Source organism: Chelonia mydas, chromosome 13, assembly GCF_015237465.2.
Source record: "Chelonia mydas isolate rCheMyd1 chromosome 13, rCheMyd1.pri.v2, whole genome shotgun sequence".
Lineage (NCBI taxonomy): Eukaryota > Metazoa > Chordata > Testudines > Cheloniidae > Chelonia > Chelonia mydas.
This window is the reverse complement of record NC_051253.2, coordinates 30,864,687-30,882,188: the sequence shown is the minus strand read 5'-3', so window position 1 is coordinate 30,882,188 and position 17,502 is coordinate 30,864,687. Positions and strand designations below refer to the sequence as shown.

The 17,502-nt window shown below is 47.8% G+C and overlaps 1 protein-coding gene across 1 annotated transcript in view; it reads left to right on the top strand.

The window, feature by feature from the left end:
- Window positions 1–9,781: 9,781 nt before the first annotated feature.
- The window catches only part of LOC102930402 (rho GTPase-activating protein 39), a 121,867-nt gene continuing 114,146 nt past the window's right edge, over window positions 9,782–17,502 (top strand). The window contains exon 1 of the mRNA XM_037915933.2: window positions 9,782–9,896. Coding sequence (XP_037771861.1) covers window positions 9,886–9,896 — 11 coding nt within the window. The 5' untranslated portion in view covers window positions 9,782–9,885. The remainder of the gene's footprint in view (window positions 9,897–17,502) is intronic.

The window sequence follows — 17,502 nt, the reverse complement described above, 5'->3', positions numbered from 1 at the left end:
GCTCGGTGGCCCCTTGGTTTGACCCTGTATGGCCATTCCTATGTTCTAAAATTAAGGTGTTGAGTGAGTTTAGGCACCTACAGGATTTGGCAGCAACTGAGCAGGAGTTTTGTGCATTGCAGTAGAGCCTAAAACTGGCATTTAGGAGCCTAAATCCTAGATGTAGGCACCTAAGTCCCTTTATGGATCTGGGCCTTTGGTCACACTTATTGTGATGCAGGGAGGAGGAGGATACATTTGTAGTGTCTAGTCCACCTCAAGGGTTAGGTAGGGTGTGTGTGGCTACTTCAGGAGGTTCAGGAAATGCTGGCAGCATGCTCAGGGCAGGTGGAATGTTAAGAGAATTTAGCAGCAAGCCTCTAACAAATTCTATTGAGCATCTGAAATGGCAAATCTGGATAGTTTCAAGGGGGGAGCAAAAGTTACTCTTTGAACCCCAGAATCCTCCCCTGCCAAGTTTCAACATCCTGCTCCAAACTATTCAAAGCAATGGTTGAAAAAAAATAAGCTAACAGTGGCAAAACTAGCTATTTTCCCCGAGCCAGGTTCTCGAAATTGTCTGAGCTGTGTTTACTGAAACTTTACTGAAACTGAGGCAGAGAACAATCATTAAAAACTTCACTCTGAACAGTCAGTTGGCTGAAGCCACTGAAAGAGGAGGATAGAGTGGGAAATGTGAGGCAACTTTCACAGGGTTAAGCACCAGTAGCATTTAGTTTTACATTTAAAAATAATTGAGTAACTTTTAGACTTAATGCTCCTTGTGCCTTGCCCTGCTGCATTGTATAGTCTCGCTATCCTGTGGTGAGATAAGGCGACCAGTCGAGTATGATGTCACACTGCCTGGAGTGGCTCACAACTATGAGTGCTTACCTCAGGACAGACTGTCAGAAAACACGGCAGACACCCCAAACTGGTGGTATATTCTATAATAAGATTTTACCAAGCCAGTAAAAAAATGTGAATTCCTAGATCACTATAAGAGTCTTACCATGGAGTCACAGACATTCCCCTCAGACTCTCTGGTATATCTTGCCATCCAGACAAACTGGACTTTGGCTATTTACACAAAAAAATCACATCATATTTAGTAAGGCTGTCGATTAATTGCAGTTAACTCACGTGATTAACTCAACAAAATTAATCTCGATTAATTGCACTGTTAAACAATAGAATACCAATTGAAATATATTACATATTTTGGATGTTTTTCTACATTTTCATATATATTGTATTCTGTGTGGTAATTGAAATCAAAATGTATATTTTTAAAACAAATATTTGCACTGTAAAAATCATAAACAAAAGAAATAGAATTTTTCAGTTCACCTCATACAAGTACTGTAATGCAATCTCTGTCATGAAAGTGCAATTTACAAATGCAGATTTTTTGTTACATAACTGTACTCAAACAAAACAATGTAAAACTTCAGAGCCTACAAGTCCACTCAGTCCTACTTCTTGTTCAGCCAACTGCTCAGACAAACAAGTTTGTTTACATTTATGGGAGATAATACTGCCGCCTTCTTTTTTATAATGTCACCAGAAATTGAGAACCAGGCATTTGAATGGCACTTTTGTAGCCGGCATTGCAAGGTATTTACGTGCCAGATATGCTAAACATTCGTATGCCCCTTACATGCTTCGGCCACCATTCCAGAGGACGTGCTTTCATGCTGATGACGCTTGTTAAAAAAATGTGTTAATTAAATTTGTGACTGAACTCCTTGAGGGAGAATTGTACGTCCCCTGCTCTGTTTTACCTGCAGTCTGCCATACATTTCATGTTATAGCAGTCTCGGATGACGACTCAGCACATGTTGTTCATTTTAAGAACACTTTCACTGCAGATCTGACAAAACGCAAAGAAGGTACCAATGTGAGATTTCTAAAGATAGCTACAGCACTCGACCCAAGGTTTAAGAATATGAAGTGCCTTCCAAAATCTGAGCGGGACAGGGTGTGGAGCATGCTTTCAGAAGTCTTAAAAGAGCAACACTCTGATCCGGAAACTACAGAACCCGACCCACCAAAAAAGAAAATCAGCCTTCTGGTGGTAGCATCTGACTTAAGGCTATGGTTACACTTGTAGATGTAGAGCGCTGGGAGTTAAACCAGCCCTCAGAGTCAGCAGCAGGAAAAGCGCTGCCGTGTGTTCACACTGTCAGCTGCAAGCGCAGTGGTGTGACCACATTAGCAGCTCTTGCAACGCTGCAGCGTGCTTTTCAAATGGGGGGCGGGGTGGAGTTTGACAGGGAGTCTGTTGTGTGTATGTGGGGGCAGAGACAGTGTGTTTGGGGGGGCAGAGAGTGTGTCAGCATGCTGTCTTGTAAGTTCAGACAGGGGAAGGGGGAAACCCTGACATCAGCCCCCCCCCCGCCCCCCCAATGCACACCTGCCTCTGCAGCAGGAGCATTACACAGTAATGGTTTGCTTTGTGAACCGTAGCAGATAAGCATGCTGGCTGTCAGAAACGGAGCTTTGAAAGGGGATATCCACATGCCTGCAGCCGAGTTCAAAACAATGAGGAGAGTGGCCACTTGGCTTCAAGGGATCATGGGATGTTTCTGGAGGCCAATCACAGCGCAATAATGCAACACGTCATCCACACTGACACCCCAGTGTTTCACCCCGAGCGCAGCAAGCTCTATGCTTCTCATGGAGGTGGATTACCAGGGACGCTCTGGCCACGGAGTCCAGGAGCTCTAAGTGCCTTCCCAGTGGACACCTCAGGAGTTAGGGCTCCCGGGGCTGATTTAATGCTCTCTAACTTGCAAGTTTAGCCAAGCCCTCAGATAATGAAAATGAACATGTGTTGGTCTGCACTGCTTTGGATTGTTATCAAGCAAAACTTGTCAGCACCATGGATGCATGTCCCCTGGAATGGTGGTTGAAGCATGAAGGGACATATGAATCTTTAGTGCATCTGGCACATAACTATCTTGCGATACTGGCTACAACAGTGCCATGAGAACGCCTGTTTTAACTTTCAGGTAACATTGTAAACAAGAAGTGGGCAGCATTATCTCCTGCAAATGTAAACAAACTTGTTTGTCTGAGTGATTGGCTAAACAAGAAGTAGGACTGAGTGGACTTATAGGCTCTAAAATTTTACATTGTTTTGTTTTTGAATGAAGTTTTTTTGTACATAGTTCTACATTTGTAAGTTCAACTTTTATGATAATGACACTGCACTATGGTACTTGGATTAGGTGAATTAAAAATACTATTTCTTTCTTTCTTTTCTTTTTTTTTTACAGTGCAAATACTTGTAATCAAAAATAAATATAAAGTGAGCATGGTACACTTTGAATTCTATGTTGTAATTGAAATCCATATATTTGAATGTAGAAAACATCCAGAAATATTTAAATAAATGGTATTCTGTTGTTTAACAGTGCGATTAATTGCAATTAATTTTTTTTAATCGCTTGACAGCCCTAATGTTCAGGTTGCTCCCAGTCCTGGGTGGCACACATAAGAGGCTTGGGGAGGCTCAGCTTCCCTAAAGTAAAAGAGGCTGGCCATCCAGGGGGCAAATGCCAGATGCGGGTCCCCTCCGTTTGCAGGAGCATGGCCCCACTGCCTTTGCACCCTGGGAGCGGGAGTGCTGGAAGCTCCCTAGAAGTGGGGGGGCCACCGTGCCCGGACCATGGCCCTGCCCCCCTGCTTCACCCCTCCCCTCTGTGGCCTCTGCCCCAAACCCCACCCCCATTTGGCCTCTTCCTCCGAGGCCCCACTCCACCTGTTGCTCCTCTCTGCCCCCTCCCTCCCATTGCTCACCCTTAGGGCAGAAAAAAAGTGGGAGGGCATAGCCAGGGGTGCTGGAACACAGGGGGCCAGGGCCTCATCACTTTTTTCCTGTCTTAAGGGCAAGCAAGGGTGGGGAGGAGCAAGCAGTGTGTTGGGGGGCCTTGGGGCAAAGCACGGGCAAGGCCTCGGGGGGGAGGGGCAGAGCAGGAGCAGGGGCCATAGTCCGGCCACCAGTGTTCCCCCACTTCTAGGGAGCTTCTGGTGCTCCTGGGAGTAGCCTCCCCAAACAAAAAACTCTCACACCACCTATGCTTCCAGTCCCAAGAGTTTGGTCACTTGCCTCTGATCAACTGGTACTCTAGATCTTACACCAAAGACAACACTGGCAGCCAATTCTATACTAAACTAAATATTTATTAGCTACAGAAAAAGAATGAGAGTTATTGAGATGTTAAAGCAGGAAAATAGAACAACAGGTGAATCAGTTTTTAATGCCAAATGGTGGCAGTGATGTAATAAACTGCCAGTTTCCCAACAGTCTTTTCAGGGTACCCAGATTGTCTCTGGGGATCTCTGCCTTGCATCCGGCCCACTTTCCTGCAAGAGTCAAACAGTCTAGAGATGAAAGCTTTTTCCCTGAATCCACACTTATAACTTCTTCTCACAGAAAACAAGCTGACAGTGTTACTACCCATGTGGGCGTTTCCTTTGATGGGGGAGAGTGAGGAATGCGTTCTGAGTCTTTGATGTCCAATCATCACACACAATGACCACTTACCTTGAAATTAGCTCTTTTCTGTTGAAGTTCTTCATAAGCATTCCACAAGGCTTCTTTTTTGTTTGATGGGTTATTTAGTTACAGGGGGATATACAGTGGAAATGTTTGCTATTACATTATAATGGGATATGGATAGGTGAACACAAGGAAGTAAGAGTCCACTAGTGTTCATGAAGTTTAAACACCAAACATTCTCTCATACTTTTAACAATCACTTTGATCAGTACTAACACACAAGTGAATTGGCCTGGGGATCTGGCATGAGCTGGCACCTGGTCTGCCAGTGTCACATGGGACACCCCAGAAAACACAGTGTCCCTCAGGAAATGGGTAGAGAGTCAGCTGAAAAACCTCTTCCCTGCTGCGGCAGGTAACAGACAGGTGTTTTGCCCCCTGATCACATATGGAATCTCTGCTAGTGCTGTTGTCTCTGGTGGTCCAGCAATTTCTATCCTGTCTGAAAAGATACATACAAAAATCTGCCAGATTCCTTTGGACAATGGATGGTTCTGCCACTGATCCAGCAGGTCTAAGTCCCTATGCTGGGACCCGCCCCTCCACCCTGGCCTGCTCCACCACACGCTGCCTTTCTCCTAAAATGCCTATAAACCCAAATCCTCCCCTCAAACTAGATGAAGAGAGAAAATGAAATCAAACGATAAAGGGGTTTTACACTGAGGATGACTCTGGCCCCAGTGTTTTAGCTTTACACTTGGCAAGCACAACAGGGCTGCCCAGCCAGCCAGCAGAGCTGCCATGATCTCACTGTCTCTCTATTTGTTATGTAGGGTGCAGTGGGATTCATGTGATGCTCTTCAGATTAAGTTACTTAAAGGATACTTCAGCAGTACCAAAATATCCCTTGCTCGGCAGCACATCCCATAGTCCCCTGATGGCTGGCTGAGCCAGAGAGCATCATGATTACCAGCCTGAGCATGCAGGCTTCTTACCCAGCATTTCAGAGGCTGGTTGTGTTGTCAGACACAAGCCAAAAAATCATTTGGGTCATGACAAAATCCATCTAGTGCCAGTCCCAGGTCTAGTCCCTCTGATCTGAAGTCAGGACAGCTCTTTCTTACAGGACATGTCTACCCATGGACTTGTTCCCCATTAACTGTTCCAACTTAAGTCTCCAGTGTTCCGGAATAATAACGCCCACCCATGGCGTTACGTAGGAACAGTTAATCGGGAACAACGGCATGTGCAGCCAAGCTCTCTCATACCGAGGACTTGGAACACCTGGAAATCTTTCTCAGCATCATGGCAGGTGGCGGAGTTCAGGTTGGTGGCTGGTAGCACAGTTGGCCCTCTGAGCTCCTTCTTTAGTTGTATGACTTGTCTGGATGTTGGTTATCCAGAGGGGTGAGCTTTGGTGACCCTCTAGATAACAGGAGCTCGTGGATGTGAGATAGTGACACTAATGAGCTGTGTATCCCATGTGGAGCTTTACAGTCTAGCTGGGAATGATGTTGCAGGGGCAGGCCTTGTCTTGACTCAGCAGCAAGACCTAGACAAACACCCTTTCCCTCCAGAGCGCTCATGACCTCCAGGATTCCCATCTGACCCAAAGGAACAATCCCTCATTCCTGCCTCCACTTCTGAGGAGTTGTTTTGTTTTTAAAGAGAGGGACAGAAGCAGAGCTGTTAAAATCCTTAACCCAGTCCTTGGGAGCTGCTGGTTTAGAATCCAGCATGCAGGGGGGAGAACAGAACAGGGGGATATACAGATTGCAGGGATTGTATAAAAAGGCTGCTCCAGCTCTAATAAGTGATTTACCAGGGCAGGAAATGGTCCAGGAAACAGAACAGACTTCATCTGAGGCAGCAGAAACACCGGTCTTAGGCATTTTCTCTTCTTTGTTCCGCATTCAGGTACGTTATATTTTTCTATACAAAGTAATTTTTTAAAAATAAAGCTTTAACACATGAGGGAATACATAAAATGAGATCCAAACCCAAGAACAAGTGTAATAATTGTATACATGCCTTCTAGCACAACACCGGCTCATTGTGGTCACTGCTGTTGGTGAGGGTGTAATCCTCTTGGTTAGTGGCTTAGTCTCTCTCTCAACAATTCCCACTGCAGAGTCTGCAACAGCAAAAGTGCTAACTCCGGCTCCCTCACTATCGGGGCAAAATAGCAGCTACTGTTGTTTGCAATTAATAAAGGACCTGCTAACAAACAACAAGAAAAGGAAATCATAAAACATTAAAGTCACCATCGACCTGTGACCCCCATAAAAATAACTAATAGGGACAAACAGGACTTTCTGGGGCAGAAAGGAGAAGACAGAAGCATTCTCGGTCTCCTTCCTCATCCTACTTGACAAAGTTTCTTGAGGATCTACCCTCACTCAGCTTGCTGTACAGAGCATGTTGGCAAGATAATTCTCTTATATAAATCACTTATGTCAAAGTGCAAATCAAATACCCTTGTAATAGCCTCACAATCAACAAAGTATAATGAAATTTAGCAGAATTTGATTTTTATTTTTTATAATTTTGACAGATGATTATTTTAAACATATTTTCTATTTTTATTGATTTAAACTTTCAGTTGTGCAACAGTATTGGTTTTAGCATTATTTTAAATTTTCATCAATTTAAATTTTCATAGTTGCAGCAAATTAGTTGGGGGGAGTCAGACAATTATTTAGTGACCATAGATGTTGAGATTCAAAAAGTTAAAGTTTTATAACCATTAAAACATCATTTGTTAACAAATTTGTTAAATGAAACTCACGTTCTCAAGCAGCATTTTACTTACATTGCCTATCTGTAAATTTCAGTTATCAAGGCAAATATTTTTGTTGGTTTGTGTGTGTACGATTAAATTGACGTTTACTAATATTTACCAGTTAAAAATCTAATACTTTATGCTCAGGCTTGGAAAGATCTCAAACTTGGATGCAACACAGAAGAGGTAACTCTATTTTTGGACAATGCACGTCTCAGCTGTATTGTCAGATAGTTCTTGCTCTATCATGGAAAAGGTGAAATCTGTCACATTAGAACATATTTCTTTTGTTTAACCAGAACGAGGTCACCCAGAGACATAATTACAGGAACCTTGTTTTTTCAGAAGGTAAATTATTAGCTTCTCTCTTAGCCAGATCTTGTTTTATGCTAGTTCTAGAACCAGAGAACTTGGTTGAAATCTTGTGAATTTTATCAGTCGTTGTGGTCCCACTTGCCACGTTAAGTGTCATAATTACTCATCAGCAATGCTGAAATCTCTCAAATGTCTCCTGTTAAGACAGTTCTGCAGGAAATATGATGAGTGCCTGTCAGAGCTCATAAACTAAGCATAGTTGGATGAGGTAAGTCCTTGGAAGCTGACTTGCCTTGGGAAAACCCAGTTATTCCAGGAAGTAGTCAGAGATTCAGAAGGACAAGTCACATCAGCTAAGCCAATGATTAGCCAATGCCCCAGAACAAGCTTAGGGGAGGTGTTGTGCTGTTTGAGAAACTACAGACCTGGAGCTAAGAAGTATACAACTTTGTGTTCCTATTGTTGTCCCCTGTCTTTCCCTTCTTCTGTTGTGTTCTGCATCCCCTTGTTGGATCTTCTCCATTTTTAGATCCTAAGTTCTGTGGGTCAGGGATGTCTTTTGCTGTTTATACAGTGCCCAGAACAAAGTATGAGCTTTGTGTACCATTTCACGAATAAAATTGTATTTTTAAAAGGGGACCTTGACCATTTGTGGTAATTAACAATTCCCACTGCACTGTCTGCAAGAGCAAAGGTGCTAACTCCAGCTGTTCTACACAAATTTCAGCGGAGGTAATTAGATTTTGCCTCGCTAAATTCCCCCTGGCTACTGGATTGGAATGTGCATGGAGGAGAGGTTACAAGCTTTTGGAAATGAGAGGAAGCTTGGCATTCCTCTTCAATTTCCCTTTTCAACTTTAACTAGACTAACTTGGGGTAATGAAGGGCTATGGAGGAAGCAAATGGAGCTGACAGGGCCACTGAAAACACAGCTAGGTTACTACAAACTATCCCATCACTGGAGTGCAGGGAAGTTAGAAACATACTTTAAGCAAAAACACCTGAGAGCCTCATAACCACAGGGCTGGGCCACAGGAAAGACATCCAATAGCATAAACCTGGTGGTGAAGTCACAAGAGTTGGCAGTGCTGCTGTGTAACTGTGGCCAAATCCCAACCCCCTCTGTACCTGTTCCTATCTGTAAGGGGGATAATGCCCCCCTGCCCGCTGAGGGTTCCCAGGCTGAAGCTAGGCCAGTGGAGGGTGACGGAGAAGGGCAGGTTTATTCGGGCTCCAGCAGAGTGCAGGGGAAGAGCTGCCACCAGGGGTTGCACTTGTATCACATTCAAATGGACGGGGCCAACAGCAGCTCAGTCCCCAAAGGGAGCCAGCCTCTTTGCCCCAGAGAGGCTCCTTCAACCCAAGGAGCCCAGTTTGTGCTGGGGACTTTTTGAACCAATACAAATAAGGTACAGCTCCAAAGCCAGCACAGCCCCAGGTCACTCCCCAGTAAGGCAGGTGGGCTGCAGCCACTGCCCCGACTTTCCTGCTGCATGGGCACAGGGAGACACCCTGCTGGCTGAGAGAGCCCCTGCATGCTACCCCATGACATCCCCTGCCCCCTCGCCCCAACTGCTATCACTCCCAGCCCCCATCACCCCTTATCCCCCTCTGCCCCATCACTCCCTGCCCCTATCCCCTACCCCCTCTGCCCCATCACCCTACCCGCATCACCTCTGCCCCATCACTCCCTGGCCCTATCCCTTACCCCCCTCTGCCCCAGCACCCCGTCCCATCACTCCTTACCCTCTCTTCCCCCATCACCCCAGCCCCATCACTCCCTGCCCCTATCCCCTCTGCCCCATCACCCCGCCCCATCACTCCCTACCCTCCTCTGTCCCATCATCCCACCCCCATTGCCTCTGCCACATCTCCTACCCCCTCTGCCCCATCACCCTGCCCATCACTCCCTACCCTCCTCTGCCCCCATCATCCCACCCCCATCCCCTACCCCCTTCTGCCCTGTCACCCCCTACTCCCCTCTGCCCCACCACCCCAGCCCCATCGCCTGTGCCCCATCACTCCTTGCCTCCATCCCTTACCCCCTCTGCCCCATCACCCTACCCGCATCACCCTGCCCATCACTCCCTACCCCTCGGCCCCCTACCCCGTCACTCCCTACCCTCCTCTGCCCCCATCAGCCGAGCCCCCCTGCCCCCTCCCATATCACTCTCCCCCCCCCCGTGCCCCCGCCCCATCCATCCCCGCCCCCGGCTGGCCTGCCCCGGCAGCGGGACGGGCGGGGCGGGATCGGGTTTCACATCCTGCAGCAGCCGGCGGCCGCAGGGCAGAGGAGCGGGACATGGCGGAGAGGTGAGTGCGGCGGGCGGGCGGGCAGCGAGCCCTGAGCCCGGGACCGGCCGGGCCTCCCGCACCTGTTGAGCGGGGTCCGGCGGGTGCCAGCGAACAACCCCCACGCCCCGGGGGCGGCGCTGGGAGCCCCCCGGCTGCAGCCCCCCCATCGGTAAGGGTGGGATCCCCTCCCCCCCGGCTGCAGCCCGCCCCCCATTGGTAGGGGTGGGGTCCCTTCCCTCTTCCCCCTCTTCCCCCCCGGGCTGCAGCCCGCCCCCCATTGGTAGGGGTGGGATCCCTTCCCTCTTCCCCCTCTTCCCCCCCCGGCTGCAGCCCGCCCCCCATTGGTAGGGGTGGGATCCCTTCCCTCTTCCCCCCCGGCTGCAGCCTGCCCCCCATTGGTAGGGGTGGGATCCCTTCCCTCTTCCCCCCCGGCTGCAACCCGCCCCTCATTGGTAGGGGTGGAATCCCTTCCCTCTTCCCCCCCCCCCGCTGCAGCCCCCCCATTGGTAGTGGTGGGATCCTTTTCCTCCCTCCCCCCTGACTGCAGCCCACCCCCCATTGGTAGGGGTGGGATCCCTTTCCTCTTCCCCCCCGGCTGCAGCCCGCCCCCCATTGGTAGGGGGTGGGATCTCTTCCCCTTCCCCCCCCGGCTGCAGCCCACCCCCCATTGGTAGGGGTGGGATCCCTTCCCTCTTCCCCCCCCTGGCTGCAGCCCCCCCACTGGTAGCGGTGGGATCCTCTCCCTCCCTCCCCCCCCTGACTGCAGCCTGCCCCCCATTGGTAGGGGTGGGATCCCTTCCCTCTTTCCCCCCGGCTGCAGCCCCCCCATTGGTAGTGGTGGGATCCTCTCCCTCCCTCCCTGCCTGACTGCAGCCCGCCCCCCATTGGTAGCGGTGGGATCGCCCCACTCAGCCCCGCTTCCCCACTGGCAGCGCTAGGAGCCACCCCTGCATGACCCTTCCCCATTGCCCTGGGAGCAGTGGGCAGGAATCCAAAGGGACGTGCGGACCGGCAAACGCCCAGGAAAACTTCCCCAGTTTGAGCTGTGTCAGCCCAGGGCATGTGCTCCCCACAATGGCAGGGGCCTGGTGAGTGGGCTCCCCTGGGGCCAGGAGCCCTGTTGGGCTGTTTAAGAGGAGATACATCAGTGCTGAGTGGACTTTAGGGAACCCTCCTGCTTTAGGGGCCCAGGCCAGAGAGAGGAGGTAGACGGGAGGTGGTTGGTATTGTGCCTGAGGCCCTGGTCTGCTAGGACTTGGGTGATCTGGGTTCAGTATGTCACTTCATCTGACTGTGCCTCAGTTCCCCTCAGTACAGTGGGACTAGTGACACTGCCCTTCTCCCGCCATGGCTTCCTGGAGAGCCCCTGTCCCGAAGAGGTTACGTTTTGCTATGTGTTTGCAGCGCACCTAGCGCAAATGGGCCTTGATCTTGGCTTCTTCCCTCCCTGACATCTCTGATACCTTGGCATGCTGGGTGAGCACCTGAGCTGCATTCTTCTGTTTATGATTAACAGTGAAACAGTTGGAAATGTTAATGTTTAAATGGAGTCTCTGCATTAACACCCACCTGGGATGAATGGGGCAACACCCACTTCAGAACTGCAGCAGGTCACCTTCAGGGGTGGAATATTAAGATTTACAAAAATGAAGTCTTACATTTTGCTTACTTTCTTTGTGATAAGTGACAAAGGGGCCAGGATCTGGACGCCATTTGACTTGCTTTGAGTCCTAGGGGAAGGGACCCAGTGGGTTGAGTCTCACTCACTTCCTGACCCCATAACCTGAGGGTTTATGAGCTGAGGCTGTCCCCTGGGTCCCACTCCCAAAGGGTTTGTTCTTTGGGCAGTAGGCTTACTCCAATGTCTGGGACAGGTAATAGCTCTCCCAGCCCCGTTCCAGTGTCTGACATGCATTAACTGCACCTTACACAGTCTGTGGAGAAAATTGTTCTGGTTTGATTGACATTGACATGCAGCTTTGGCTGGTTTTCTATAGGGAAGGAACTTGTTTTGCGCTTGCCCTTTAGCTGTTTGACTCCTCGGTAAAACCAGGGGGCCAAGTTCACCCCTGATGTAAGCCTGTTAATGTCAGGGGCTAAATCTGGGCCAAGATGTTTACATTCATCTGCCTAACTGCCAGTCTGTCCAACTTTTGGAGAAACCTTTTGTTTTTGCCGAGTCTCATGTGGTTCTGTTAATGTCAGACTGGTCTTTGTCTTCACAGTCTGGTCAGGGTAACAGATTTCAGAGTAGCAGCCGTGTTAGTCTGTATTCGCAAAAAGAAAAGGAGTACTTGTGGCACCTTAGAGACTAACACATTTATTTGAGCATAAGCTTTCGTGAGCTACAGCTCACTTCATCGGAATGCATCCGGTGAAGTGAGCTGTAGCTCACGAAAGCTTATGCTCAAATAAATTGGTTAGTCTCTAAGGTGCCACAAGTCCTCCTTTTCTTTTTGGTCAGGGTAAAACTTTCTACTTAACAAAAGTTGTTGGCACATGCCAAATGGAAGTGTTAAGGCCAAACAGTGCTCTTGCCTTTGCCAAGGGACTTTTACATGTTTTTCTCGGCATTGATGAGCAGTTAATCAGTGATCATCCGTATGCCTTTGAGCCTGCTCTGCCTGATTCACGGGCTTTGGGGTGGATGTTTGGGCTGGCTTGAGCGTCATAGTGTATGTATTTTGTACATGGTTATTGCTGTCTGGCTTTCTTACAGTTCATTAAAATTGGAACTACTAATGCATGTGCAGGAACGATTATGTGTGTTCTTTTTGCTGGAAGAGTTTTAATTTCACCCCGAGCTTGGCTCTCCTTTGTCCGTGGGATAAGTATTGAGGGTCTGCTGTTTACAATGAAGGTGGATGTCCAGGAGACCCAGTTTCCCAGAATGTGCTGCGCTCCAAACACGGAGCGATGTCACGCTTCCTGTGAGTAACCCCATTCAGACAGAATCCTTCCTGATCACGGTGTGGCTGTGTGTTTGCATGTACTTGGGGGATGATGCAGAGGCTGGCAGAAATACTGTCATTCTGTAGGGCCAGGCCACGTTAAGCTCTTTGATGCTAATTGCTTCTGCATTGGTCAGCAGAATTGCTTCTTTTGAGAGGTCAGTAGGCTGTAATGATTTGACATTCAAATGAGGGATACGGGACAACTGGCTTCATGCACCGTCTCCTTACGTGGGAGGAAGCTGTTGGCGTTTCGGTTGGTGTGGCTCTTTTCTCCATTATTGGTGCAGGCTCACTGGAGGAGTTCAGAGCATCTATGAGATTTGACTAAGATTTTCTTACTTTTTTTTCTTTCTTCTCTTCCTGTAAAATGGAGTTTCACTCCCTGAGGACAGAGAGCACCTGATGGTCCACAGGGAACATCACATCCTTTTGAGACTGGCGCAAACTGACAGAGCCAGATAAAACACTAGAGCAAAAGGGCCTCGGTGCCACAAGACCTCTGCCAGCAGCTGCAGGAGCGGGTGATTGTTGCTGTTGCTTGCCCAAACCCAGCCGTACAAGGACATTTAACTCTCAGAGCCTAGACAGTGTAAAGTTGCAGGTCGTTCATTTCCTTGGACAAACTGGAAAAATGAATAAAGTAGCCAAGACTTTGAGGCTTTCTACTGATTCCAGCAGGCCTGCGTGATGGCACACAAGGCTGCCCGCACTTTTTTTTCTAGCTAGTCCAGTGAACCGTCATCTACTACCTTTGGTTGTTTGTGTTCTTCTGCTTAATCTAGTGAATTATGCAGTGGTGTTGTGGCTGTGTCGGTCGCAGGATAGTAGAGAGACAAGGTGGGTGAGGTGATATCTTTTATTGGGCCAGCTTCTACTGGGGAGAGAGACACGTGTTTGATCTTACACAGAGCTCTTCCTGTGGTCTACAGATAAAATAGATTACCTCACCCACCTTGTCTCTCTATCTACTGAGCTGGTAGGGCCACTGCTTCCTATTCCTTGGATCCAGGCTGTTTGAAAGAGATACTGAGATCACAGTGGATTATAGGAATGCAAATTTTTGAGACAGGTTTCTGTTTGGATAGTCCACGTGCCTTTTGCGCTCACAATGGGTCCGTTTAACTGAAACAGATATGTTGGCCTCCATTGTAAGTACATCAGATACAGGGAAATCTACGTATATTTGGGCGGATAAGTTTTGTAATCAGGAGGAGGTTATGATTATCATTGATTCAGGAAAAAAAAAGCAACATGGTGCAGAGATAAAAGAACAAACAGTTCCTATTGTGAGCTAATTGGCCAGCAAGTGCCTGCACGTTTCAAAGTACAATGCATGCTTGTGCATGAATGTATGGCTTTTTTCTAGATCCTGATGTATCTCTAGTGTCTCTTGTTTGTGGCTGGACTCCAGCTGGCCTACATGTGGTAGTGTTTCTTCAGTGGCAAAATGCCCCTCTTAAGAAATAGGGCTGTGTGTGGAGGGGTGCAATCTGCCCCTCTTGGTCTGGTCCTGCTAGTACTAGAGATGGAGCAGGGAGGGTTGTTGAATTCTGCTCTTAGCTAGGACTGGAGAGTAGTGGAGGTGAGTGGGGATGGGCTCAGAATGTGCCTGGCTACTGGGGTCTGATTGCCCTTGGGTTTGATCAGTGGGGACACCCAGCGCATACTGCTGGAAGGATGGGATTCATGTGTCTCAAGGATGACCTTGAAAATAAGGGACTAGCTACAGTGCTATCATTGCATTTCACATACTTGAGTATGATTTCATTCCCCAGAGCTGGTTCTAATTCTAACCCAGGGCTTAATTCATCACTTTTGTAGCAAATTGTTATGCAAACCTTTTTCAGAGAATGTCAGTGGATTTCAGCTTGGAGCAGATTGAAACAAACCACAAATTACCAGCCTGTCCCAGAACAGCTGGCTGATTCCACAAATGTGAATCCAACCATGGCTTTAACATCCTGGGGTTCTCTGATTCAACTAGTCTGAGTTAGGTAGTTAACTTGGTGCAAATCCCTGCAGGGATACTCTGATTTGTGTTTGAGTGGCTTACTTAAACTTGTTCATAATTGTCTTAAATTAAACTGAAATAAACTTACTTTAAATCCAGATCTGACTGTCCACACAGCCGCTGGCACTGGTTTAACTAAACTGGTTTAAAGTCACACCTTAAGTTGGGACAACTCTGCATTTTAAGAAACGTAAGGTATAAGCCAAATGTAGCAGTGTCCCTGCAGAGCCCTCCTGGCTCCTGCCCCCGCTGGGCTGAAAGTCACACAGAGACCTCTAGGTGCAGTGCCCACCTGGTGCTTTTATTTACAGGCTGTGCTCCCACCACCTTTCCACCATACAAGTAGTCCCCTTCTTGCAGTCCACCAGCAGGAGAGAGGGGCCAAGCTATCTCTGTCTGCTTCTTCACACTGCCTTTCCTCTACTGCGGCTTTCCTCTTTCCATGGCTTCCTTCCTGGCTTCCTTCCCCTGGGGCTCTTATCCAGCCCCAGCCTGACAAGGCAGCAGCAGTTCCAGCTTCCCCAATCAGGGCCAGGTGGTCTACCCAGCTCCAATTCACCTCCCTTAATTGGGGCTGGAGTGACAGGGGGTTGGCTAAGCAGTTTTCTGCTTAGCACCCTGTCACACCAAACCTTAGTTAACACTTAACTGGTTACCTGTACCACCTTTCTTAGGGTCCTTTTAATTTTGATCGCTTAATTTAGGAAAAGGACCCGAGAGTTGAATTTAGTTTTATGGAGTTTTATTAAATATCCTTAGCAGCAACAGCAACCACTAATATTATAGGCTATAAGAAGACAAAAATAGTGTTTGTGATTTGGCTAACACGCTAGGAAATTGGCTGATATAACCATTTAGGTTTTCAGAATCAAATCACACAACAGCAACAGAAAATAACACTTACACTCAATCACTGTATTGGGAAAGTGACTTTGTTTGGATGTTTAATTGCGTCTCTCAGAACAGGATGGAGGCCACGGGGTCATTAACTCTGGTGTAGCTAGCACAACAGAGGGAAAATTATCCAACGCTAGATTACAAGGCAGTTTGGTCACTCACCTCGGACGTGAAAGGCGGTATGAAACCATTAACTCTGGTAGACACATGGACATGTTCTGCAATCTTTGGCTGTGTCTACACTGCCACTTTCAGTGCTAAAACTTCTGTCGTTCAGGGGTGTGAAAAAACACCCCCCTGAGCGACAAAAGTTTTAGCCCTGAAAAGCGCCAGCATAGACAGTGCTTCTCCCGGCGATAAAGCTACCAGCCCTCATTTGGGGTGGGTTTTTTTTACTGCCTGGAGAGCTCTCCCCCAACAATAAAGCGTGACTACACTGCCCACATCACAGCGCTGCTGTGGCCACGCTGTAACATGGGCAGTGTAAACATACCCTTAGTTGGTGACATTAACTTGTCTAGTTTTAAAGCTACTTTACTGCAAACTTGAGTGGAACCTGTTACAAAACAAAGACACTCTAACTGCGACAGTATTTAAAGCGCATACACTAGCATGTTCTCCTCCTTCCGAATTAGGTCCCCAGCTTTAGGAAAAGTTATGTTTTAGGAAGTGAGCGATTTACTGAGTTGGGTCTTCACGCAAGAGAAAGTCTGTGTGTTACCTATCACCAGATCTCTGCTCAGCTGTCAGCTTTCAGCTCAGTTACTGTTCATGGCAGGAGTTGACACTACAAACACAGGAGGAGTAAAGGGTAGACATGACTATAGTCTTTTCCTGGTGTGCTAGCGGGAAACCCAAAAGCAGGAAAATAGAAAGAGACAGTTAAGGTGCCTATCTGAGATAGGAACTCAGTGTCACCAGGAGGACTCCCAGGTGGCTGGCCCAAGACCTCAGACTTCTCCCTTCCAGGTGTCTTCAGCTTTCAGGAAGCGACATGCTGAAGGAGACAGGTCATTTTATCCTATTTCTGCCTGGTGGTCCAGCTTAGTTCCTCTTACTAAAGATGCTGGCATGGACAATCAGATGGTGATCCATACTTCTTCCAAACATTCAAAATGTCCAACCAAAATGAGATGTCCTCTGTCACCATCCAATCAGGGAACAAGACGTTAGCTTTTAAGTTCTTGCAACAGGACTGGAATTTTCAGGGCAACAAATCTTGTCACAGCAACTTGTTTAAGACAGTTCAGGCCATCACTCACGGTACAACCATCTTGGGACAAACCTTGAATGCTGGGGGGTTTGCTCCCGTCAGCAACTTACCTCCTCAAGTTGCTTTCCACGCATCCCTCTGCGGTGCATTCCTGGGTCCATTTTGCAGTTATGCTTCCTCAAGTTGCAATTTCTCGGTCAACACTCTGCTAGCTGCTGAATTGTCCTGTTTAAAGTTCATATAATTTATACAAAGTCCCTCCATATTCTTTGATGCTCTATAAACTTGTTTTGACAGTCCATTATACAATGCAAAGTCACTTCAAGTACTGCTGTTCTCTAGCAGGCCAGAAGAGCCGTATAAATCTTTTGTTTCTGTTCTCCTTCTTTTAGCAACCAAGACAGGACCTTGGTGTGTATGGCTGAGTGGTGTCTGTGCATTACTAACAAAACACAGGATGAGTAAAGGGTAGACATGACTATAGTCTTTTCCTGGTGCGCTCTGCTTTTCTGATTTTCACTCGGTGGTCAAGTGTCCTTATAAACACAA